General features: G+C 34.5%; 2 protein-coding genes and 1 long non-coding RNA gene across 15 annotated transcripts; all 3 read left to right on the forward strand.

Annotated features, from left to right (window-relative positions):
* The first annotated feature begins 685 nt into the window (after nucleotides 1-685).
* Nucleotides 686-6,954, forward strand: LOC113692087 (uncharacterized). 10 transcript variants are annotated; one of them, XR_011815625.1, is made up of 13 exons: nucleotides 686-1,192; nucleotides 1,318-1,363; nucleotides 1,466-1,554; nucleotides 1,736-1,775; nucleotides 1,864-1,925; nucleotides 2,735-2,806; nucleotides 3,119-3,151; nucleotides 3,506-3,558; nucleotides 3,671-3,746; nucleotides 3,943-3,994; nucleotides 4,115-4,215; nucleotides 4,291-4,394; nucleotides 5,308-6,245. It is a non-coding gene; the product is annotated as an uncharacterized lncRNA (long non-coding RNA). The 10 variants fall into 10 exon arrangements; XR_011815626.1 differs by having other exon boundaries at nucleotides 1,470-1,554; XR_011815620.1 differs by having other exon boundaries at nucleotides 1,318-1,554.
* A 327-nt stretch (nucleotides 6,955-7,281) lies between these two features.
* LOC113694329 (uncharacterized) lies at nucleotides 7,282-10,719 on the forward strand. Of its 4 annotated transcripts, XM_072051868.1 has the most exons (8): nucleotides 7,284-7,597; nucleotides 7,722-7,783; nucleotides 8,080-8,213; nucleotides 9,501-9,646; nucleotides 9,788-9,859; nucleotides 10,031-10,132; nucleotides 10,221-10,403; nucleotides 10,479-10,719. In XM_072051868.1, the coding sequence occupies exons 1-7, from the start codon at nucleotides 7,537-7,539 to the stop codon at nucleotides 10,382-10,384; spliced, it is 741 nt and encodes a 246-aa protein (XP_071907969.1). In that variant the 5' UTR covers nucleotides 7,284-7,536; the 3' UTR covers nucleotides 10,385-10,403; nucleotides 10,479-10,719. The 4 variants fall into 4 exon arrangements, with proteins under 4 accessions (XP_027069055.1, XP_071907970.1, XP_071907969.1 ...); XM_072051869.1 differs by having other exon boundaries at nucleotides 7,283-7,597; nucleotides 8,061-8,213; nucleotides 10,221-10,719; XM_027213249.2 differs by having other exon boundaries at nucleotides 7,285-7,597; nucleotides 10,221-10,719.
* Nucleotides 10,720-16,662: 5,943 nt separating this feature from the next.
* On the forward strand, nucleotides 16,663-22,030 carry LOC113693830 (vacuolar cation/proton exchanger 3). The gene is made up of 12 exons (XM_027212559.2): nucleotides 16,663-17,239; nucleotides 17,387-17,454; nucleotides 17,597-17,625; nucleotides 18,800-18,996; nucleotides 19,087-19,305; nucleotides 20,010-20,141; nucleotides 20,307-20,423; nucleotides 20,540-20,593; nucleotides 20,709-20,825; nucleotides 21,115-21,205; nucleotides 21,411-21,484; nucleotides 21,596-22,030. The coding sequence occupies exons 1-11, from the start codon at nucleotides 16,970-16,972 to the stop codon at nucleotides 21,476-21,478; spliced, it is 1,362 nt and encodes a 453-aa protein (XP_027068360.1). The 5' UTR covers nucleotides 16,663-16,969; the 3' UTR covers nucleotides 21,479-21,484; nucleotides 21,596-22,030.
* Nucleotides 22,031-25,382: the final 3,352 nt, after the last annotated feature.

Raw genomic sequence — 25,382 nt, forward strand, 5'->3', positions numbered from 1 at the left:
TAAAATATTTCATGTGAGATATCCAAAAGCATGTTAATATTAATAAAGGTATATTCGGATATATTTGATATTTCAAATATATTTAACAAAAAAATACAAAGAAATTAGAACGATCAAGTAGCAATTTATATTATTCAATGAACATTAACAAGTTTAGAATTAAAATTATGGATTTGATTGAAAAATAACACCAAACTTTAGGATAATATTTATAAAGTATGAAATATTTGAGATACATTAATAATTTTTAACAACTTAGGGATCAAAATTTAATATGGAAAATACTTTGACCTTTTAACAAAAAAAAAAAAAAAGAAGAGAAATATCATCATTTTTTTTTAAGGGTAAAAAGAGAAATGCATTGACCCAACATAATCATTTTTTAAGGGTAAAAAGATTAAAGTAACAATTCTTATCTAAATCCATTTAACCATCCATATCCACCACCCTTAAATGGTTTTGGATCTACCAAAAAATATTTATACGGACACCAATGGTTGTTCAAGTTAAACCACATAAAAGACAAACTATAGATTTTTTTTTTCAACATAAGTAGATAAAGAGCCGAAGGCCTCTGATGACCTGGAATGGTTTTCGTCGTCCTCTCACGTGCCACACATGTGAGTCACCAGCCTCTTTTTTTTCCGCGCGATGCGCCAAATACTTCTTCTCTAGGGTTTTCTTAAATTTCCTCCTCCGCCGCCACCGCTTTCTCTCTTCTCTCCTTCTCTCCTTCGCCTCACCTTTATCCTCTGAAGCTAAACCCATCCCAACAGTCCTTGATCAGATCTTTCCCTCTTCCTCTTGCTCTCAAAATCTTTATTATCTCTCCTCCTTTTCTTCCAACTCTTTCATTTTATTCTTGAATATTACTTCAACTTTTTTATTTTTTTTTCTTTATTCTCATGTTTACTGCGCCTGCCTGCCGTCCCCAATTCCCCACTCAACTTGCCACACCGGCTACTACGACCAATTTGTCATGTCTCCCAGCTCCGGACGTCACAGAATTTAAAAGCTACCAGTTGCCACTTTCTGCTGGTCCCTAGGCTTTTCTTTTCTATCCACAGCACTCCACCCGTCCATCCGGCCCAAGCTTACAGCTAGATGAAGGAATAAAGCATAGGCCTCCACTACCCGTGCCAACTGCCTATTTGTTCCGTGTTTTCATTTAACATTTGAAGCTTCAAACCCTGTAAACGATACCTAACCTTTTCCACAATCGTCTTTTATTTTCGTTCCTTGGCTGAGAGACTGCCGACTTTGTCTTGGCTGGGATTACTTTTGATTTGTTGACTTTTATTTTTCGGTCAAATATAGAACCGAGAGTGAAGCATTGACTGCTGCTTCCTCTCTATTGTTTCAGGTACTACCTCGGTTCTTCCGTCACTTTCCGTTAATTAGTGATTATTTTTCTCTCTTCCATTTGGTTGCGTCGATGTTTTGTCTTGTTTTTTCTGGAATGCAGCTAGAGTGTAGATATGTGGTGGCCCTCTTAGAGATGATCTGAAAGAAAATATTCAATCCCAGATCTTCAAGCTAAAGTAGTAGAGTGAGGTATGTGCGATTTTCTCTAATTTTTTTCCTAATTATTTCATTTCATAGGATTTTTTCTGAATTTTCCTGAAATTTTTTTAGAATGGCAATATTGATTTTATTAGAAATGCCTCTACCGAAATTTTTCTGGCTGCTTTTCAAGTTTATTATTGCTAATTAATTGGATTACTGGAATGGACAGGTTGTTGCAGTTAAGCAATTGGATAGAAATAGACTTTAAGGTAACCGGGAATTTTTGGTTGATGTTCTTATGTTCAGTCTTTTATATCATTCTAACCTTGTAAATTTAATTGGTTACTGTGCTAATAGGGACCAGAGGCTACTTGTCTATTAGTTCATGCCCTTGGGATCATTGGAAGATCATCTTCATGGTATCATTTCTGGCATTCTTGTTCATTATCTTGTCAATTGTTTGCGGTTTAGTTATTGCATGCATTTTTAAGTTAAATTTACATGTTTACTGAAATTTACAAACTACATAAATTTTCTTAAGGAAGGCATGATGACTGTGTAAGTTTTGTTTAGTAAGTTAATTGGGTTTTTTCTACTTAAACTAACTTTTATATTGATTGCTCTTTCTTTACAATAATGCCATTTATAAGGAAAAATAAAATGCAGAACTAATGAAGCCTCAAGGATAGAGTTTAGGCTCAAACTTGCTTATTTTAGGTATGAGGGTCAATATTCGTTTCAGGAAAAGGGGAAAGGTGGGGTTGGGGGCATATAAGTGGCATAGTATGGTGAATGGATGGTTTGGTGTTTTTAATAGTGGTGATAGCTACTAGCATTGAAGAATCTTAAGTCCTTTAAGGTACTGCCTTCATTTTTTTGTCATTTCTCTCCATTTTTTTTCCTTCCATGTTTGAACTATTGTCGTGTTGCTACTTTTTGTAATTATCAGCTGTTCTTTTTGCTTGTTTCATGGTTGTTTGTTTTGATTTTTCTGCCCTGAAATTTTCTGTTGGTTTTTTGTCCGATAAAATCCATCTAAAGATGACTATTATTTGTGTTAGTATGGCTTCTGCCTCCGATTAGTGATGCAAATTTACTTCTTTTTCAATATCGAACCAGCCTTTGCATTTAGAATAATGTCTTCTTTAACTTTCTGCCTTTTGTTTTCCCTGTATTCTATACTTTTAGATGATTTATTATTATTTTCCTATTATTGTTGATCTATTAGGGTTCAGCTGCAGAAAGTGCTTTCTCGGGGATTTGATGAAAGTTCTTGGCCACTCCAAACTAAAACCGGCAGGTATACTCTACAAAAGATAAAAGGGACAATTACCTGCCATATTCATTCTTTTGTAGGTTAATACATACTTGAACATTTAAAATTGTACTTATGAGAAAATTGGAATAACTACTCAAACTTGGTATATTTGTAAAATTTTGACAAGATTGATAAACATGCTATATTGTTTACATGGTATTTTTCTTACCTGTATTTTGCTAAGTGGTTTAAACCATGCCATGAGATAGATGGATATATTCAATGATGCACTGGAATGTTTCTATTTTCATGCTTAATAGTTGCTCTTAATTCATTTTCTATCTTCTGTTGCAGCTTCTAGAAATAGCTCAAGTTCCTGATGAACATGTGAGATTCAATTTCTTCTGGTTTCTTTACCTTTTAGCGAAATGCTTTTAACTGTTGGCATACTGCATGCAATCTTGTGCAATTTAAACATTGTTTCTTTAAATAACTATTTCTACATAAGAAGGTCCCAGGATTGATGTATGTAGGGGTATAAGCACGTTACATATAACCAGTTAGGTTAATCAGTATGGTTGTTTACTTAATGTGGAGTTAGATCCATCGACCTATTTAGGCAACTAAACAAGGGTATCCAGAATTAGCCCATTCTTGATGTAACATCTTTTTCTTGGGTTACACAATTTCATAGGCATCATTTTGATATTAAAGGATTATGCTGCTCCTCTTTTTTTACAGGTGAATGAATTCAAGTTGATAGGGAAGTTCAAAATTTTCAATCCCAACAACTTGTAAGTGTTATGCTTCTCATTTGAAGCTAAAATATTATTTGCTTCAAGCATTGTGGGCAATGCTGCCTTCATGGAAAATGCAATGGAATGATATATTTCTGCTATCATATAGATGGGTGAACTTGAAAGCAATCAAAAGACTTGTACAAGAAAGTGCACTGAAGATGGAGATTATTCCAAATCCAAAGGTTCTATTTCTTAACTATCCGTTCTGCATTCTGCCAATGTATTTGTTCTTCTATTTAATTTTGTCTGATTAATAGGAAGTAGATGGGGTGAAAGTTCTTCAACTTGAAACTGCTACTGGCGCTACAATAAGGATACATTAACCTTATCTCTTGATATTCATTTAAACATCTTTATTTTCCATTTCTTTCCATTTAGGTTTATCAATATGACATTTCACATTCAGTCTCCTCTCTACCAACAACCAAAGGTAAGAAGTAAAATCATTTACTTTCAGCCCCCACCCCCAATCAGTTCTTTGATCATGCTATTGAATTCTGTTTTGAATACTATATGAATTGCTATTTATTCATGCATTTAACCTTTACAGTCCGACCTGTACACTTTGTCTGATGACGGCTATGTGGTCTGCAACGAGGCTAGGAAAAATCCAACTAACCCAACTATGAATTGGGACCTGAATTTAAGAAGGTTGAGATTTTAGCCCCCTATCTTTCTCCACAGGTTGAATTGTTTATATAGCTAATTGTTTTTTCACTTTTTTAGGTAGGCAACTTCTTAAGTCGTATCAAGTCTATTTCCAGTATTGTTGAACTAGACAGCCTAAAGATGAGTGGTGATGGTGGTTTGGATCTGGTATCACCCTGAAGGTAATACAAACTAACTACTTGTCTCCCTATTACTCTATTTCCCTGTTACCCTGTTTCTGAAGCTTTATGGATGTATCTGTTCCTTGAAGATTTTCTTGTGATGTGGCAATTTGTGGTTGTACAGTGGTTTGTTATTTCTTATTTAGTGTCCATATGGCATATGCATTAATTTCTTCTTTTCTTTTTTTTTCCCCTTGTTTTAAGGGGAAAGTGACAATAATTGCAAAACCTGGAACCAAATTAGAAATTCCAGACAAAGTTGTAATTGCTGATAAGGTAATATATGCAGCCGACTGCCTTAAAAATTTGGTTCACCGATTCAAAAAAAAAATTGGTTCATGGTGCATAGCAATTTGGCTTTACATTCTCTATCTATTGCCAGGTTATAAATGGCCTTGAGGATATTTAAGAGGTCTAATTCTCTGGAAGTGATGCATAGTTTTGCCATTTTTAACGTTGAAAGAAATATTTGTTTCCATTTGTTTTCTTTGTGCAATTTTTTTTAAAAAGAAGGTACTGAAAATTCGAAAAGTGATTGACTACTTTTGAACTATTTAAAAAGATTATTTGAGAGATATTTGGTGAATTATGGTCCATAAGAAAGAATAATTGGCACTGAGAATATTTCAAGCAATAAAATATGAAATCCCTTCAAAAGTTGTATAATTGAAATTACATTGTTGATGTTAAGTTCCAAATTTTGAACGTTAAGTATCATCAACTCCAAACTTCATATTTATAGGGTGAACTGGTGGTTTAAGAAGAATTATTCTCAATTTCGCAGAATGACGTTGGATGTTAATGTAGGAAAAATTTAATTTGATTGAAAAATTCTTTTGTAATAATCCATTGTTCATTCTCTTCTGCTTGTTATACATGTACTTAACCCAAATCGTCATTTGGTTTTTTGTAGGACTGGTTCCAAAACTGAGCTTGCTCCAGTTTCAGTTTCAACAGGTTCTCGCACTGATGCAATACCATATTCTGGGAAATATGATGGGGTAGTTGGCATGTTGGGTACAATAGAAGCCATCAACGTTCTAAAGCGGTATGTTGGCTAAATTAGCTTGACTGACTCTTGTTAGCCCTCTTGAATTCTTAAATTGTACCATGGCCCAAAATTCAAGGTTGCAGTTGTTTGCTGGTTTGCTTTACCTAAATTTTTCGCTTGTTCGATGGTAGGTAATTTTTTTACGGAGTTGGAATCTTAGAGAATTGCCTTTCCCCCCTACTCCTTTATGTGTTTCTTGGATCCTTGCTTTACTAATGCTGCTATGCAACGGTCTTAATGCTAATTTTTTCATCTTTTTTCCTTGTATGCTTTGTTCTTTCCCTTATGCTAAATATCTGGCTGTGATTGTTTGCTGCTTTTTGATGTTTTATCTTTTCTGGAGTTTTGTTTGATTTCTTTTGGATTTTTCATAAGAGATGTTAAAAAGTACGAACAAGTTTTTGGATACAAATCTGGAGAAAGTTTGTGGAGCTTCCCACACATTTATCTGGCAACCAAGATACACGTGATGCTTTGTCTGCAGCAATCCACCATGAGAACAAAGCTGTCATGTACCACTGCAAATATCCGCTTTTAAGGTTTATTGATGACTTCATTTTCATGTCAACGTCAAAGAAACGGGCCTCTTTGTTCTTCTCCCGGTTGCAAGGAGGATTTCATGGATACAACTGCTACATGAATAAAGGGAAATTTGGTGTAAATTTTGATATGGATCATGTATCAGGATTCAGGTCAAATATTCTCTATATGGGTTAACTCTATGGTTGACCATAGAGTAAATTTTGAAATGAAGCTTATGCATTTGACGCTCAAGATAAGATAGCTGATTTGGATTCCTATTTTCGTGAAACAATTTTGCCTCCTACTTATTCATGTATATTTATATTTAGCTGTGTACACAAATTATTAACTAACAAACATTTTTGTTCCATGAATCCATATGTCTAAGTGGGCATATTTTCTGTTTATCCCAACGCGCGCAGCGCGTTTTGTGCCTCCTAGTAAAAAAAAAAGAGAAGATGAGACACAAATATCATCCTCACTGTCCTTGCATCAGCTGCTTATCCCCCATCGTCGTACCTTAATCCGTTTCAGGTGTTCGCATGTACTGGCCACGGATGCGCACTTATTCGCCTCTCTAATTAAAGTTTTAAGATGGAAATCGGCTCCAAAACATTGAGACAAGACTAGCAGCATGAATTTCGATCGTCTTTTTTTGGTGGCTGAGTACAGGGGCAACACAGTTAGGCGGCGGCGATGGTGTTTCATTTGCCTCGAGAATGAAAGAGGAGAAGGAGAAGAAACGAAGGAAAAGAATTACTCAGATGAATTAAGAAAAAGGGGGGGGGGGGAGGGAAAACAAACAAGAGGATAGAAAAAGTATAGGAATGGATATGCATCAAATTAAATGGATTGTTACCGGATAATTGAATAACCATTATCCATTTGTGTCTAGTCCATGTATAACCATTTACTATTAGATTGGATTAATTTGATCCACGATCAATTTAATTAGAATCACGACGATTTAAGTCTCTATTTTTATCACCTCTAGTTGACTCGATTTTTATTCATTTTAGTTCCTAATAAAATGAGATCTGATTTGAACAATATTTATTTATTTTTTCTAAAAAAGTTATATGAGAATCCATTCATATTTTTTTCATTATAAAAAAGCGAGATTTGAAAAGTGCTCGAATATAAAACATAAAAGTGCTTAAATATTTAATGTGCGTTTTTATACATAAAACATGTTTTATGCATCCAAATCGTATACTTAAAGGTACTTAAATATTTATTACATATTTTAATTAAAAGTTTTATTAAGTAAAGCATTTTTTAATAACATGGAATAAGATGCAGTTCCATACTTGCCCCATGCCACAGTAATAAGTGCTTAAACAAGGGAAAAACTTGCTCCTTTTTTTAGTTAGTCGATAGGATATAGAAAAAAAAAAAGGGTTCAAGTTTTTTCCATTCAGTATTTTGCGCTTTCCTTTGGTGAAAACAAACAAGAAATAGCCAAGAGCAGTAGGGCATCGTCGGCGCCGCTCTGTAGTAGTATTGGCATCTTCTTCGGCCCGCTTGTCGCAATTCTCACAAAACTAGTCGCAGTAGCTTAGGAAAGAAATGGATATTGCTTTATTTTCTCCGGCTTCTCTTTTCGCTGATCCCGACGGCGATTCCAATGGTCGTCTCCTTTTCTATCTCATATAATTCTCTATTTCTTTCGATGTATCTCATGTCCACTTGCCCTTGTGTGTTCTCTTCTCGTTATTTTGCGTGTTAATTAAAATTCTGTTATTATTTGTCAGACGAGGAAACTAAAGAATCCCATCAAAATTTCGTGGAGAGAAAGCATCAATTCCCTGGAATGGTCAGCATTGCAATCTTTCTAACTAATGTTATTTTCTTTTTCTTTTAACTAACATTTATTGTTTGTAATATACTCTACCCAACAATTAGCAGGAAAGGAACAAATAACGACTAAATATTAGTTGGATTTATAGAGCCGCTACTCTCTGACCTTATTGTTTTGGGCTTGTAGTTATTATTGGATAGAGCAACTTCCTAGAATGATGTGAGCTACAGTGGCTATTTGTTGCAGCCGTACACTAGTCTTACCTTTGGACCTTTCTTTTTTCGGGGGGGAGGGGGGCGGGGGTTCTGCAGGAATTGATCATTCGGGAGTTTTCGTTTCACCAGCTGAATGCTAATTTGTTGTGGCCTGGAACGTTTGCATTTGCAGAATGGTTAGTTCAGAACAGATCATGGATGGTAGGACGGCGTGTAATTGAGCTGGGAAGGTATACCTTGTTTGTGGTTCTTGTGTTTAAACAACTGCACTGCATCTTTTAGCCCTATGGAAGTTTATGATTAGGAACCTGAAAAGCTGCATTCCCACTGCATATATTGATAAACTATCCTGCATATATTGATAATCAGCATTCCCACTGCACGTATTGATGATAAGCAAATATCATGCGATTGAAAAAGATTAGAGGGTCAGGTCAGCTATAGATGTTAAATGATTTAGCCTGTGCTGGGGCAAGATATAGTATGGATGTACATGTAGGGACTAACCTTACGTTTACAGAATTTTTTTTTTAATGAGTTGTGAAATTGTAGACTTGTAATTTGCATAAGGATCTTAGTAGAAATTTTACTACATTTTATCAATAGAGACCAATACCATTTCTCAAGTTTTGGTCCCACATACTCCTTAAATCCGCCCTAACTAATTAATTTGGATGCAAATGATATACTGAAGAAGATGCTTCAGAGAGTAAATTCAACTTAATTTAAATTTGTAGCAAAACTTGAATAATTTGAGAGAATGTGGATCTTGCTTTAGTGAAATAAGTACTTGTGGTAGATTAAAGCATGCTAGAGGAGCTAGATGTTAGAATAAATTATCAACTAAGTCAATCACATGAATTATAACAATTTTTACTTACGGTGCGTTTGATAAAAGTGAAATCTGAAGTCTAAATTCATTAAGGTATTGAATTGTTAATTATTAAATCAAATAGATTTGAGTATACATCACATTCAATGATAAGTAAATAGTTTATCACTTATTTTTGGGAGTAAGTTTTGTCTAGAAAATTCAGTGCCACCTAATTAATTCAGATGTTCAATTTTGGTTGTCAAACGCGTCTAACATATTAAGATTCGAATCTATTAAATTTAACTGTTAAATTGGGTTATCAAACAAGATCTTAGTTTGTTGAAGAATCCCAGAGTTGAACTCTCTCCAAGTTGACTTGCGAATACTCCCAGACTCTTATCTTTAGGGGGGAAAATGAAAATTTGGTGGACAAAATTGTTAAAAAATGTCTCCTCATCCTGATGATGTAAAAGACGCAGGATAATCATCAAATTAATGTAACACATAATCTGTAGATTTGCAGCTTCTATCCACCTAGGTTTATTGCCTGATGCAATTGCTATCTAGAGAAGCCTAGGACTTGTCTCCCCTTGTTATGATGATCTGGACTTTTCATCTACTGTTGGCAGCTCCGTTTCCACCTTTTCAAACTTGTGGGGAGTTTGGAGGTGTTGCTGATGTTTGTTTCGTTGCTTCATCACAGTGGAACCGGAGCCTTGGCAATCTTCTTGCATAAATCATTTAACCTCAATATTACAACGTCAGATTATGATGATCCTGATATTGAAGACAACATAGCTCATAATTGCAGATTCAATGGGATTATTCCTGTACTTCCTCACATAAAGCGTTAGTCCTTCTTTATCACTTGTTACTATTGCAATGAAGCCATTTTTCGGGGAAATTTCTATAAGCCCTCAATCTGTTGTACTCACAATTGACAAATCATTTTACTGGATTTCAGAACCAATTATCTACTTGTCTTTTCAGATTCATGGGGTGAAATTTTCCCCATAACCAATCCAGACTGGGACCTGGTAATTGCTAGTGATATCTTATTGTGTGAGTGCCTAATACCATAATGACTTTTCGAAGTAACTTGATTTTTTGGATATTCTTCGAGCATCTCTATAATTTTTTGGGTTGTGTTTATCTTTCATCTTCTTGCTATTTGACTACTTGTGGAGCATTCTTAGTGGTCTAATATGGAGTTGATGGTTTGCTGATTTTTAGATGTGAAGCAATATCCAAACTTAATAAAAACTCTCTCCTTCCTTTTGAAATCCTACAAGCCACAAGCTAGTGAAGAAGTTTCTCAAAAAAGTCAATCAAATGGTAGTATTTATTCCTGGTTATTACTGAATTATAAATCCTAGACGCCAGTTAACCTAAACTAGTTGATGTTCTGTGGTTTGCACCTCAGATGCATGCCTGCTACCCCGACCTGCATTTTTGATGAGCTGGAGGCGCAGAATTCGGAAGGAGGACGAGTCACTCTTCTTCAATGGATGTGATGAAGCTGGTCTTGAAGTACAGCATCTAGGAACCCGCGTGTACTGCATTGTACCTAGAGAAGTAAACTGTTGAGGAAATTGCTAAAACACAGGTAACTTACTCTTCATGGAAAATAGACACCGTCAAATTTGAAAGAAGATTTCTTTATCAAGGTTTATTCATCTAGGTACTTCTTCCAAAAGCTTTTAGATTTTCCCTACCATCTCTCTGGGGACCTGTCTTAGTTTTTACAAGGTTTTATTACCTTAGCACGGGCCAGATTGAATACTTCCTTTGAATTCATGAAGGGTTTGTGTTATCAATAGTTCTCCAAGGACTCCTCCTGAGCAATTGCTTACATGTTCTCTCTTGGGCTGCAAACTGCAAGCAAGTCTGGGGCAATATAGAAATTTTTTATTGTCTTGGCATATGATGTTATATTATGAAATTGTATCCTCCTGTTGTCAGTGGTTGATTAAAATTTGGTTAACTCAAAAAGAAAATAAAAGTTGATCACCGTTTTTTTTTTTTAAAAATAAAAGTAGGTACTAAAAGTGACTTTTATATGCTCGTCCTAAATCCTAACTGAGATAAATGATGCCGAATGACCATTACTGAACCATACCATTGAATCACATTATGAATATGTCTTCATTTTTTTTTTGGTGAATTATATTTTAGAATTTACTGTAGCACTAAAAATCCAAAAAGAGTGAACTCTAATAGTCATCTACTGATATCTTGAGGAACAGGTCACGTTGGACTCTCATGCTATTGGACCATCCTGTTTTCGGTTTTCCCATTGAAAATTGATTGATTTGTGAATCATAAGCCACTCAAGACTTCATAACCATAGTTAAGAATATGAGATAATTTCAGAAACCTCCCCTGAGGTTTCTAACACTTTCATTGACATCCCTTGAGGTTTCAAAAATTATACTAATCTCCCTTGGACTTAAAGTTTTAGTAACAATTCAGTCCAATTCAGAAAAACTACTATTAAAAATGTATTTTGAGGAGTGAGATGATAGATTTCTTCCATATATGCTCTTTTCTAATTGTTCTCAAGTTGTATTAGTAAAGAATAAAATAATTAATAAAAGTCAAGAGATATATGTAAAATTTAAAAAGATGTAGAATTTTATAACCTGAAGCAACAATGGTCTTTGCATGTAGCTGGTGCAAATTGTAATGGCCATATTTTTTGTCATTTACAATTACCTATAAAGGACACAACTAACTTCATAATGCTATAAATTATTATTATAAGCATCTAAATTTAAATTTAGGTTAAAAAAATTAATCTTTTTATTTTAGTTGACAAGGTAAAATTAAAAGTATTGGTACAGAAAACATACAAGTTTTAGTCAACAAATCAACAACAAAAGGCATTAATAGTTTTGTCTCGATTCAACAAAATAAGTTAATCAAAATATTCTTCTATTTTTCTTACTCATAAGATCTATGCGTGCAGATTATATAAGGTTGTTTGTTTTGATCATTGTCAAGTGATATCAATCACAAAAATAGCACCATCTTAGGATAGCAATTGATGCTATTTTTTATTGTAATTATGGTTGCTAATTTGAGATGAAATAATCATTTTTTTGGTTTAATTAATTAATCTTATTTATTTAGTGCCCTAATTTTTTTTGTCAAATATCTATTTGTAATAATGCATAACGTCTTAGGACAAAATAGTCCTTTCATTATATCTTATGTAAGTAATGGGTCCAAATTTCTAACAATGGGGGGTTAGTGTAATTTTTAAAACCTTAGGGGTGGTCAATGAAAGTGTCAGAAACTCGAGGGGAGGTTTCTGAAATTATCCCTAAGAATATTGCCTGAAACGAAACCCGAGCCTCAGAACTAATTTTCTCCACTCGCCGGTGAATCTAATGCGGGGAGATCCTGCAAATCGTTCCGAAAACCACCAAGAAATAGTAGAAAGCCGTCATTTTTTGAGTATCAAAGTCGATGTCAACAAAGTACGGGAACTGGTACCATTCATTATTGTCCATTTGAAGCCCACCACCACATGACTGCTTCCCTCCGCTGCACCGGTCGGGATTTCCTTACGTACAAACTCTGGAGCCTGAGGCTGTAACGGTGGGATGCCCCGAATGGTGGCCCAATTTGGATATGGAGGGGCCTCCAAATACATTTCTATTGGCCAAGCCAATATTGGGACATGTCCTGTGCAGGCAAGACATCGCCGCTCCACAACAAATTCACGGCGGGTTGGTTTCGCATCCCTTGTAAATAAATACATAAACATCAGTCGTCAAGAATTTGAATTCGAATTTGTGATTTTGTCATCATCATCGGGGAGAAACTTCGCAGAAGTCGGCTCTTGCGATTCCGCAGTCCCCACGCTTTGATATCTGAAACTGGACGACAGTTGATCACATGGGCTAGCAGTTGCATTGTTTTGGATTCATCGTCAAGTTCATGATGACCATACAACAGATGGTAACTACACGACGCAACCCACGACGGTACCGCTTTGATATTTGAAAATTTCTTCCCATCCCCGAATGTTCAACTACCTCCAGTAATCCAAAGAAAAAAACAAAAAAAATCTTGCGATGCGCTGCACTAGTATCTATTGTTCCAATCCTGGTGGGATTCCGATGTAGAACTAGGGCAGGGGCCTCGCCCAAATTCAGCGTCTGTAAGGGTTGAGTGAGAGAGTGAGTAGTTCTAATACTTTTTTTTTTTTTTTTTGTGGGTGGTTCTGCGGCGGCTTTACCTTTACCGTCAACAATAAAGGGTCTCATATGCCATTGCATGTTTGACAGAGGAACGCATGGAGATGGGAATTGTTCTGGGACTACAAGAAAGAAAAATGGCTGATGCCAACTGATTCCTGAATCTGAAGATCCGTGAGGATGCGAATGAACAAGTGTTCTTGGACCCGAATGAAAATAGGCCCACTTGTTTTTGCTCTGAACGTCCGTGCGTAAACGTACTATGTACGTACATATGGCAGCAGCCTCAATTTGCGGCGACCACAAAAAAGAGACGTTCCAACAAAGCCCGGGTGGAGGAATGCGAGGACCGATCAACGAAGCAAATCTGTTGTACAGAAGATTTCGATGATGATGACCTGAATTCATCAAGCTTATATTAGATTCCATGGCCATAATATTTCTTGCAGGCAAGCGAGGAAAAAGCATAATAGATCACACAAATAGATATGCCAATGGGTCGGATCTTATTTAAATTCAATATATCTAGGTAGGGCTTGAGTTTAATTTATTAAACTTAAATCCTGTTTAGATCCAAACTCAGACATTATAAAAGAGTCATGGATCTGGATTTAGATAGGGATTGATTTTCACTGATCTAGTCTCAAATTCAAATCCTATTCAGATTCATGTATAAATAAAAAAATGTGTGTGTTATCAATAAATTTATATAATAATCTAATATTTTGTGTCATTGTAATTGGCACAAACCTTTTCAAAAAAAAAAAAAAAAGAGAAAAAAGTAAAAGCGAATAAGTGAGATTCAATGTAGATGCAGACAAAGTTTAGAAAACAGATAGTTTTAGCTGATAAGTGTTCTTTATTTGAGTTTAATTAATTATATATTGCATTCAACATCTTAAATGTTAATTTCATTATTTGAAAATAAAAATTGGATGACATTTATATTATTTTAAATATTTTTACTTTAGTTCTTTACTGTATTTAGAAACGTATCCATGGAATTGAAAATGGATACCCAAACTCATGAGAGTCCAGATTTGGGTTCACTTTTTAGACTCAAATAGGTTTGGATCTGATTATATTTAATGGGTGGATCCAGATCCAAGAGATCTAATCCGAACCCTACTTAATGACATGCTTACACACAAATCAAGAGAAAAAAAAGACTTGAGGGACAAACTAGAAAGTGGAAACAGGACCAGATATTAGTACGAGAGCAAGAGTTGATTTTGGAAGCTTGACGCACGCCCGCCTTCTTTATTTTCGCTTGGTGATAAGCAAGGTACTACTAATTTGCAACTGGCCAGTTAATATTTTCTGAATTTGTACCGCTCGACGGAGGATGGTGCGGTTAAAAGTTAAAGGTTAAAACCAAAGGGGCGCTACGCTTATTTTGCCCAAAAAAAAAACAAAGTCTCCTTAATTATCGAAAACAAAAAACATTTGTGGTTTGATGGAAGTTTGGCAATTAGGTTTACATATGCTCGGCTAGTGCTGGTGTAGTGTGCCCTGGCTTCATCCATCATCGGAAGCAAGCTGGTGGGAGAGGGTGTTTTTCAAACTTCAGATATTTGTTTTCCAAACGAGTGGTCGAGAAACTGAGATTGATTATATGTATCGTGTATGCAACTTTCGACAACATCCACCTGTCGATGAAGTACGTTAGTTAGTGACAGAAGACAAGCAAACTAGAAATACAAGCTAAGTAAACTACTTATCACAGAAACTCCCCTTTTTTACTTCCTACAACTGTAATAGTAAGTATAACACACGTATTAGAATTAACAAGATGTCTTCAATACATGAGAACAAAATAATTTTTTAGCTCCTGGCCTCTGCTAAACAATGTGTATAATGCAAACACAATGTAGAATAATATATATATATATATATATATATATATATATATATATATATATGAGGACTAATGGTCGGGTCAAGTTTTGATCTTCAACCAATTTTTATCACAAGTTGACCATTAAACTAACTAATTAGTACACCCATGATTATTGCGTCAATTAAAACTCTTAATCTGTGAAATAAGCAGAACATATGGCATAGTTTTGCTCTTAATTGTGTAAGTTGTGGACAAAACTACCCCTGTACTTTGCTACATGTTCTACTTATTTCATAAATTAAGAGCACTAATTGACCCAATGGTCACGAGTGTACTGATTAATTAATTTAGTCGCTAATTTGTGACAAAAAATTATTTAATGGTCAAAACTTGATTCGACTAATGGTTTATCGGTCGTTAAGATTTTTTATCCCACCTAAAAATATGTATAGGAGAAGAGAAATAATACCAACAATAATATATTAATCACACGCTATAATAGCAAGGCTATCAAATCTTCACTCTTCTCAACTAAATACAATAATATGACTCCTTATTTATAGACAAGATGACTTGAGAAACAAGTTTTATAATCATAAAAAAAAAATTCTAATAAGATACTAATTGCTAAACAATAAAATTACCATGACTTGATTCCAATAAAATTATTAAAACCCTAATTTAATAAAAATACAACTGAATAATAATATGAAAATTTCTAAATTTGAACTTGATTTAATATGCGTCTCCCTTAAATCAAACTCTCTCTTGGATCAGGTTCACCACCATCATGATCAATAATTTTCCTTGATTTTTGCTGCTGCAATATTCCATGTACTTAGACAGATTTATCTTGTCACTTAACTTATTCACTTGCCAAAATAATCACCCTTCTAGATAGACTGTTTTCATCGTCCAATTTCATGTTAACTTATTGAAAATTCACTTTGTGATTTTCATAATCATGATTCAATTGACAAGATTTTTCTCTATTCTCCGTCGTAACATCCGCAATCAATTTGATAATTCTTGAACCAATCTTATGGTTTAATTCTCACAAATTGGACCCTTTATGACAACCTCGTGATCGAATTCGATCAACTAATTTTTTCACAGCAACTTTTATGCTCTAATTTTGACAGCAAAAAACACCCACAATTAACTTTTGTAATTGGGTCAATTCTTCAATGTCGATAAGCACTCCAGCATTAATTTGAAACCTAGGGTTTTGATACCAAATGTAAAATAAAAAAAAATGGGGTGACAATTTACACACACAAAAATATGTGTGGGAGAAGAGGAATAATATCAACAATAATATATTAATCACACACTACAATATCAAGGCCCTCAAATCTTCAAGGTTCTTAACTAAATATAATAATATGACACCCTATTTATAGATAAGACGACTTGATAATACAACCATAAGAAATTTTCTAATAAAATACTAAATTTTAAATAATAAAACTATCATAATTTGATTCCAATAGAATTATTAAAACCCTAATTTGATTAAAACACTACTAAATAATAATTAAAAATTTCTAATTTTAAACCTTAATTTAATATGCCAACACATAATGTGTGTGCAATACGATTTGCATGACGTTTGAGCGAGATTGATAATAAGATCAACTGATATAATTGACAAATGCTTTTCTAGTCACAGAATTGATGCTGTAAAAAAGATTTGAAGTTACTTAAGATGGCCTTTTGAAAATTGTAACCCGAAGAATGGTAATTACGTTTTCCAACCTTGTGTACATTAATGTTCCGTGACAACTTAGTACTTAACCCCGAAGATGCACATAATAGTAGGTACGAAAAAAAAAAGAAAAAAAAAAAGGTGGTTGTACGACGCCATAGCTAGTGCAGTGGCTGTAGTTTAGAGAAGTGGTTAACGAATGAACTAAAAAGGAAGCCACGCGGAAGTTTCCTTTAGAACTGAGTGATGAGTATTATGATTCCGGATCTATATATGTGTATATACATGATGCAGTAGTATTACATCTATGTGCACCACCACATCGGAGCAGCAAGCCCTAGTTACTTGTGACTCCCCACAATTTAGTTCGAGGAATAAATTTTGCTCACTTTTGATTTCGCTAGGTTAAATTAGGTAGAATGGCTTCGAACGCAGAAACATCGCTGTTGGAGAATGGAAACCTGAAGTGCTTGAGCAAGGAGATGAGGCATGGTGGGCGGACAGCCCATAACATGTCATCATCCTCTTTGCGCAAGAAATCTGAAATTGCCCTAGTCTCAAAAGTGCCTTACCGTTTCGTTAGAGACTTTCTGGCTAATCTTCAAGAAGTCATTCTCGGAACAAAGCTTTCTGTCCTCTTTCTTGCAATTCCATTTGCAATCGCCGCTCAATGCAACCACTTCGGAAGAGTAATAATTTTCCACTTCCATTAATATTTCTAAGCTTATTATAATTAACCACTAGTTCATGTGATAGGTATGTCTATATAGTGCTATATACAGTCATTAATTTTGAAAAAACCCTCATCACTGATTTACTAAATTTTTCCGAAACAGCCGTGGGTTTTTGCGTTGAGCTTGCTTGGACTCACTCCGCTCGCAGAACGCGTCAGCTTCCTCACAGAGTAAGCTTTCCATACGTAAACCGCAACTACCCTAATCGTTCGCTCTTGCATTAATTAATTCCACCATCTTATGATTCTGGATTTCGGAGCTGACATCTGCTAATTTACTTTTCTGTTGTATGTGCCCTCATTCGAAATGCAGACAAATAGCAATGTATACCGGACCAACAGGTAGATTCTCAATTCAGTATGTTGTTGAAATTAGTATTAAACGTGCAAAGAAAAGAGTGTCGAAAAGGTTCGACTATCTCCTGAGCACGGGGATCAATCCTTGGCTAATTGATTTTCTCCTCCTGTTGTTTGCTCCTTTTCTTCTGGTTCCCCATGCTTCCTGCATGGTACTTGATAACTCAATTTCCCAGTCTTGTTTATTGATACAAGGGAAAACACGATTATTGGCCTGCTACCTAGATTACATGTTTCTTTCTTTCTACTGCCCTCTACTTAATTTATACGACCTTTGTTCTTTTAAATAATGAAAAATGGGACTTCTGGATCTTCTCAACTCAAGATGTTCGACTGAAAACATCTGGTGTCAAATGCAATCAAAGCGGTTCGAATGGAAAGATGAGTTGCTTGCACTCAAAAGTGGTGGCAAACAATTCTTGAAGGACTAAATACATGGCTTTATTCATTGATGGGAACTGGAAAGGCCTGGACATATGGATGAAGCCTATCACAAATTCACGGTTTTCGAAACCCTTCTTGACGAAAGACGGGAGCTAATTTGAGAATGCGTTGTCTTTTAGCTCTTAGAAAAAGGGTTTTGGTTCTCTTGTAGATAAGAGGACAAGAAAATATGGAACAACTGCAACATGGCGTCTTTCGATGAAGCGGCAAGATTTGGCTTTCTCCAACTTTAGCATGCATTTGGGTAGATATGCTAGGGATGTTTATCCAGCTTAGCACTAGCCAGTCCCCGGTCCCAATACTGGAGTCCTTTTTATGTAAAATATTAGCTACTAATTATACTTGACACTGGTTTTCTTTTTCTTCGTTTACTCAGGCACCTAAACCTGTACGTTTGGAGGATTTTAAGTTGCATCTGAAACCCTAGTCTATAAATCAAGCACCATGTGGGAGGACTTGAGATCATTGAAGTGAAAGTCCTCGATCAATCGATCCCTCTCGTTGTAGTTTATATATTTATTGTTTCTACATCTAGTATATATCTTAATAATTTGGTGGATCCAGTCCATTTTCGCTTCAGATTTTTTCTCCTTTAATTGATGCAATGTGGTAGATAGCTACTAGCTAGCAGGCATTAATTTGAACTAGTAGTAATTTTTTTTTTTTTTTCAAAAGAGAAACAAAGTTAATTGGTGATGGTTTTTCATTTTTGCAGTTGGGGGGCTCCTAAATGCAACCTGTGGAAATGCAACGGAGCTGATTATAGCAATACTGGCACTGGTCCAGCACAAAGTAGACGTGGTGAAGTACTCTCTCTTGGGTTCTGTGCTTTCCAACCTCCTCCTGGTGCTCGGGACCTCTCTTTTCTGCGGTGGCCTCGCCAACGTCAGCAAGGAACAAAAGTTTGACAGGGTAAAATTGAATTACGTTATTAATTATGAACTATGCTAATCTCATTAATTGATGACATTTTTTTATACATTGATGGTTGTTAATTGACAGAAACAAAGTGATGTGAACTCCATGCTGCTGTTGCTGGGACTGTTATGCCACCTACTGCCCCTCATGCTTAAATACTCCCGGAATTCATCGGATGTTTTCGCCTTGGAGACAACCGTTGTCTCTTTGTCGAGAGTTAGTTGCATTTTGATGCTCATCGCCTACTTGGCCTATCTTGTTTTCCAGTTATGGACCCATAGACAATTTTTCGAGGCACAAGAGGTACGTACGTATATGTATATGCAGCTAGGCTATACGTGCAATTACTACATATGTGTGCGTGTGTGTCATCAGCTGCTGCTGCCGTTTCCCATGGGGAGCGGCTGGGACTGGATGGGTGTGCATTTTTTTAGAATGTAAATCATTTTAAACACAAAATATACATAAAAAAAACATATAAATGTAGATAAAATTTTTTGTAAACCTCACATAAAATATTAAAAAAAAAAACGATGAACAATTCTCCTGATCATATCAATCTTGATCCTTAACTTTTAGGGATGCTTATCGTAACAACCGTTGCTGCCCCGTTCTCTACCTATGGATAGGTGGTTGTTGTATTTATAGATCTCCTATTATATTTTGTTGTACCTGTAAATTTATTTGTTGATTTCATTTTTTGGTTAAAATGGCGAATTTTGTATGCGTACCGGATGTTCCTATGTTTCCTCCTCCCGCATCTGTTAACCAAAAGTACAACAGTCAACGTGAAAATACTAGTATAAACCAATACTATTAATGCAGGGAACAATGCCCTAATTGAACAGTAGTGCTACCTCATGAAAACCATAATTGCACTCGTTCTTCTTGCGTATACCCTACCCACAATCACCGTGCATGTAGGCGTTGAAGTCTATATAACTTGTTTTACTACTGCAGTAGCTGACTGTATGCATCCCTGTTATATATAACACGATATTGATCAGGATGAAGACGAATACGGTGACGGAATTGCAGAGGAAACACCCGTGATTGGATTTTGGAGCGGATTTGCTTGGTTGGCAGGCATGACTGGTGTCATTGCTTTACTATCCGAGTATGTTGTGGCCACAATCGAGGTGCGAGCCGCTCCGCTCCACTGCTCCACTGCTCCAGTCCAGTGGCTACTAATTCTCTTAGTCACACTGGAGCAGCATATCAGTTTATTAATTTTTGTGAAGTACTAGTAGGATAACCCGCGATATTATACACCTTTGAAATCTTTCTGGCTTCCTTTCCGTCAGGCTGCATCCGACACCTGGGGTCTCTCTGTCAGCTTCATCAGTCTAATTTTGCTACCAATTGTTGGAAACGCAGCAGAACACGCCGGAGCCATCATATTTGCTTTCAAGAATAAACTGGTGATTAACTTTTGCCAGCAGTGAATTCTCTTTCATTCCTCATCTCATTTCACATGCAGCACCTATTGCGTCAATCTTCAAAGAAATGTAGTTGAAAAAGAAAAATCATATTGCAGGATATCTCTTTGGGGGTCGCTCTAGGTTCGGCATCTCAGATTTCCATGTTTGTGGTATGTCTTACGTTCTTTAGATCCATTCTTAAATTAAGTTTCAATGCCTGATCACAAGTTTGACCAACACTTAATTGGCATGTAAATCGTTATAAATGTCCTTCATATTGCGTAGGTTCCCTTGACTGTGATTGTTGCTTGGATTATCGGCATCAACATGGATCTTGACTTCAATCTCCTCGAAACCGGTTCTCTTGCTCTATCCATAATTATCACGGCCTTCGCTCTGCAGGTAAAACTAATTGATTGAGTAATTGCCTCTTAGTCTGATTTGTACAATGATGAATATGGTGATGATAAAATAAAAGGAGCCAAATTGATACTTTTCTCAGTTGTCTGTCCATATAACTCCTCTCCTCCTAGGGTAGTGCAACTGGTGTGGTGTCAAAAGAACTAGAGAGCAAATTAATGAAAAACCTTAGCGAACGTGGCTGTCGATTTGTGCAAGTAATATCAGTACCTTGGAAGAACGAACATAAACTTGATCATCATCTCTTTGTTCACATGTTTTTACTTTACAGGACGGGACATCTCACTACATGAAAGGATTGGTACTTCTCTTGTGTTACGTGGTTATTGGAGCGTGCTTTTTTGTTTCCAGATCCCCACTCAGTAAGCCCCCACCCTGAATTTGGGATAGTATTAATGCTACTAGCTAGGTAATACGTAATAAAACTAGTTTAACTTTATCCTGGCTAATCAATCCATCCATGATATCGAGTACCAATCTTAAGATCGATCCTTCCTAATACTAAATGCAAGAGTTTAGTTTACTTGGATCACGATGTTTGATTTAATCCTTTCAATATTGCTTCAGACCAAGACCCAGCAAATGTTGTCGACTTGGCTATGAAATCATCTGCCCATGGAATCTTGAGAGTTTGAGCAGAGGTAACTGACATCGTATCATGATTCTTCTAAAATTTAGCAGTTGTTGTTGTACAGTTTCATTCTTAACCCTAACAAACATTCGCGGACTGTTCACTGCAACTTTTGCTGCAGGAGTCGGAACGTGATCGCCATCCATCCACCCATCCATGCTGGCGGCCGGCGATAGTAAATAAATAAATAAATCAATCAAGTTTACATCCATCCACCCATCCATTTGTTAATTTTTTCATTTGGATTGGTTTTAGTTGCAAGCAGCATGGTGTCGGAGGTTGGAGATGACGCTGTGGTATTACTACTATGATATCGTTCGGTCCATGTATGAGTCTTTATTCGCTACCCGTATTTTCTTCAAATTGAATTGAGACTTGAGAGTGTCGTATATATACTACTAGCAAGGTCTGGCTGTGCTCACCCTAAAGTGTTTAAGGGTACTACTAGTAAGGCATGGCTGTGCCCACCTAAAGTGTTTAAGGATAACAAAATTTGAAAGATTGTTTGTGAGTTGAGTATCATGTGTAAATATATTATAAAGAGCAACTTAATGCATTCCTGGTTGATAAAGGGAAAAAATTCGTTGTAATAAAAAGCAAGTATTAACGTATAAATAAAATAAAATAAAATTGAATGGAAAGGAAAAATGTATATTTTGTTTGGTGGCAATTTCAGTTGGATTACATAGGTTTAACCGGTGCTAAATAAAATAAGTGATGTGACTAATCTGGAGTAAAGTGACAGGTTAAACAAAAATTTTGAATGCTAAAAGTAATGCCGTAAAAGAAAAACACAAAACATGCAAAAGAAAGTATATGTTACTATAACAAGATATAAATGCATAGATTTGTTGAAGTAAAAAATAAGAAAAATTGTGTTACCAAACGAGACAAAACAAGAAAGTGAAGGAACCTTTCTCTCTGCTATATGAGAACGAGAAGGAAATAAAACCAGAAGGAATTGAAGTACAATAAAGATTGCTAGTGTATGTAAGAGTGTGTACTATACTGTTCAAGATTCGTTTGTTGATAATAATTTCATCTAAAAAGATAGTCTACGAAAGTTAAACTAAACTAGTACTTTGTCTTCCAATCTAATAGTTATAAATAGATAAAATACAATTGATAATACATCAAAAGGTTGACTTTTTTGTAAAGGGTAACCTAACTTTGAAAAAAATATATAATTATCTAATTTGATTAGATACTTGAGAAAAAGTTGAATAGTTGAAAAATGATTGCATTATTTGACTTATGGTTTATTACAAATAAAGCAGAGGAAAAATAGGGGAACCAAACAATTTATAAGTTGGCTTGTTGAATAATCTAATAATATAATAATATTAGAAAAATGTTTTTCTCTTGAAATTATAACTTATAATAAATAAGCTTTATTGAATATTTTAATAATTTGACAGCATAGAAAATAAAATAATGTAAATCTAACAATTACCATGAAAAAAACAACAAAGAGCATTTTAATGAAATATAATAGAGATACACTCATTTTTATCATTTAGACGTTAATGCATTCGTTTGACTAGGAAAGGAAAAATTAATTGTAATAAAAAACACTTATTAAGGTATTAATGAATTAAAATAGAATTGATAACAAAAATATATGAACATAGATTCAAATGCTACCAAATATTTTAATATGAACAAATTAAAATAAATTTGAAACAGAAAAATGCACACTACATTAAGCAACAGTAATAATCTTTTTCTTTAGAATAAGATGAAATTAGTTTTAAATAATCTTTTTCATTAAATTAACAAAATAACAAAATGTCAAAGAATATAACAATTTGAAAAAATCCATGCAATTCGACGATTGTTAACAAATGCAACTTAATTTGTCAAACATAACTTTAAATGATAATTCATATTGAAATAAATTAAATATAAATATAAATTCAAATAATAATGATGATAATAACGCTGTAATCCAATTAAAACTTAAATTAATTTGTCAAATATAAGTTGAAATGATCATGTAAGTGATATTCCAATTGAATTATATCTCTTCAAAATCTAGAGTTTGAAAAGTCTATTAAAAATATTTCAACTTTATAACTGTGACCTTACTCCTCTGGTCAACCTTATAAAACAATGCCAAGTTTACAAAGTAAAGCCAAGTCCGTAGAGAAAACAAAAAAAGAAAGCTCAAAATTCACTAATAGTGTCACGTATCAGCGAGGGGAGTTGTTATAGTAACTTTAGACCTTTACTTATCTTATAATAAGATATATATTTTTTCGTTTAATGCGTGCATTGCCTTTGTGTTTTGTTGACCTTCGAATTAAGAAACAACAGTTGGTCCTGTTCATAAATTTGCTTCCCAGCTCTGATGCTTCTTTTATGAAATGCTTGTTAGCTCTCGTCCTGCGCTGCCGCACGAACAAACTATTCGATAAATAACCAACTTACCAACTTTGCGTTCGGATAGTCGGTCACGATGCAGTCTTGATGATAAGAGATGATTGTCGGCTCCCCTTTTAACGGATTAGGACAGATTTACCTTTATATATTTTTGGATACATCAAATTTTATCCCCTGTAATTTTGTATTTTACCACATAACTTACTATGATTTAAAAACATACTTATAACTTACGAGTAAATCTTTCTTACACTAACAATAGTGTTTTTGAAAAATTTTGCTGCAGCAGAGTTTTAGATTATATTTTCGGATATTTTCAGAAAATATTTTGGGATATTAAAGTGTAAAAGAGTTTCTAGAATATATTTTGAGATATTTTTAAAAATTTTAAAAAAATTTAAACTAATTTTTAGATTACCTTTTAGATTACTTTTAAAAATTTTTATTGTATTTGAAAAACTAGTTTTTGAATAACACCCCCATCCAAATAGATATGTGTGCAAAAATTGAATTTCAAATTCAAATTTTGCATAGTTATCATTCATCCAATGCTGATAGTGTATACACTGTCGGTGTAGGAAAGATTAATTCATAACTTATTTATGGTTTAAGTTAAAGTGTCACCATTGTTTTTTTCATTAAAACTAACGGTTAATAATAAAAAATCAAAGTTAAACTAATAAATTGATAAATTTACCCTTTCATTACTTCTTTTTTTTCCTTCAAACATAAAAAAAAGAAATTAAAAATAAATAAGAACTATAAAATACCATTAACTATTTGATTTAAAAACCTATAATGATATTTGTAGTCAAAATTTTTTTTTGATATATTTTATTTTATATTTTCCTTCCATCTTTTTTTTGTTTCTTATTTATTTATTTTTGTTTTCCTTCCATCTCTTTTGTATTTGGAGAATATTAAGATTTTGTAGGCTAAAGCATTGGTTTTCAAAATCATCCTTTCTCTTCCCAAAAAAAATGAGAGAGAAAGAAAAAGAAAAAAGAAAAAAATAGTGAAAGGGTGAATTTGTTAATTTATTAGTTTGGCTTTAATTTTTTTACTATTGACACTTTAACCCAAATCATGAATGAGTTATATGTAAGTTTTTAAACCATAAGAGATTATTTGGTGAAGCACCAAACCACATGAAAGAAAAAGATAATTTACCCTTTTTTTTAAGTGAGAGATTTTCAACTCATGACCGTCCACTACAATCTCTTCCACCTTACTACTCAATCCAACTTAACCCTTCCCTTAAACAAAAAAAAAAAAAAAAAAAAAAAAAAACTTGCCAACTAATGGAGCAATATTTAGCAATTGTTGTATTAATAAGAACAAACTGCGTAGCATATAACGTTCTAATGTAACTGCACAGGGCTTATTGGATGATATTAGTCGTTAGTCACTTACTGGTACTTTAATCTCATTCTTAAGACTTGTTATAAGAACGACATTTTGGATTCAATATACCTATGCTTTCTCTTTACTTTTTAAATTTCACAACTTTCTAGCTAAATTAAAAT

Source organism: Coffea arabica, chromosome 6c, assembly GCF_036785885.1.
Source record: "Coffea arabica cultivar ET-39 chromosome 6c, Coffea Arabica ET-39 HiFi, whole genome shotgun sequence".
In the NCBI taxonomy this organism is placed as follows: Eukaryota; Viridiplantae; Streptophyta; class Magnoliopsida; order Gentianales; family Rubiaceae; genus Coffea; species Coffea arabica.

Excerpts from the sequence above, each read along its gene's own strand:
- LOC113694329 (XM_072051868.1), top strand. The coding sequence starts at position 7,537 with ATGGATATTGCTTTATTTTCTCCGGCTTCTCTTTTCGCTGATCCCGAC. Across the intron at positions 7,598-7,721 it reads TCCCGACGGCGATTCCAATG|ACGAGGAAACTAAAGAATCC; the intron begins GTCGTCTCCTTT and ends ATTATTTGTCAG. Across the intron at positions 9,647-9,787 it reads TGTACTTCCTCACATAAAGC|ATTCATGGGGTGAAATTTTC; the intron begins GTTAGTCCTTCT and ends TTGTCTTTTCAG.
- LOC113693830 (XM_027212559.2), top strand. The coding sequence starts at position 16,970 with ATGGCTTCGAACGCAGAAACATCGCTGTTGGAGAATGGAAACCTGAAG. Across the intron at positions 19,306-20,009 it reads AATTTTTCGAGGCACAAGAG|GATGAAGACGAATACGGTGA; the intron begins GTACGTACGTAT and ends GATATTGATCAG. Across the intron at positions 20,826-21,114 it reads TCACGGCCTTCGCTCTGCAG|GACGGGACATCTCACTACAT; the intron begins GTAAAACTAATT and ends TTTACTTTACAG.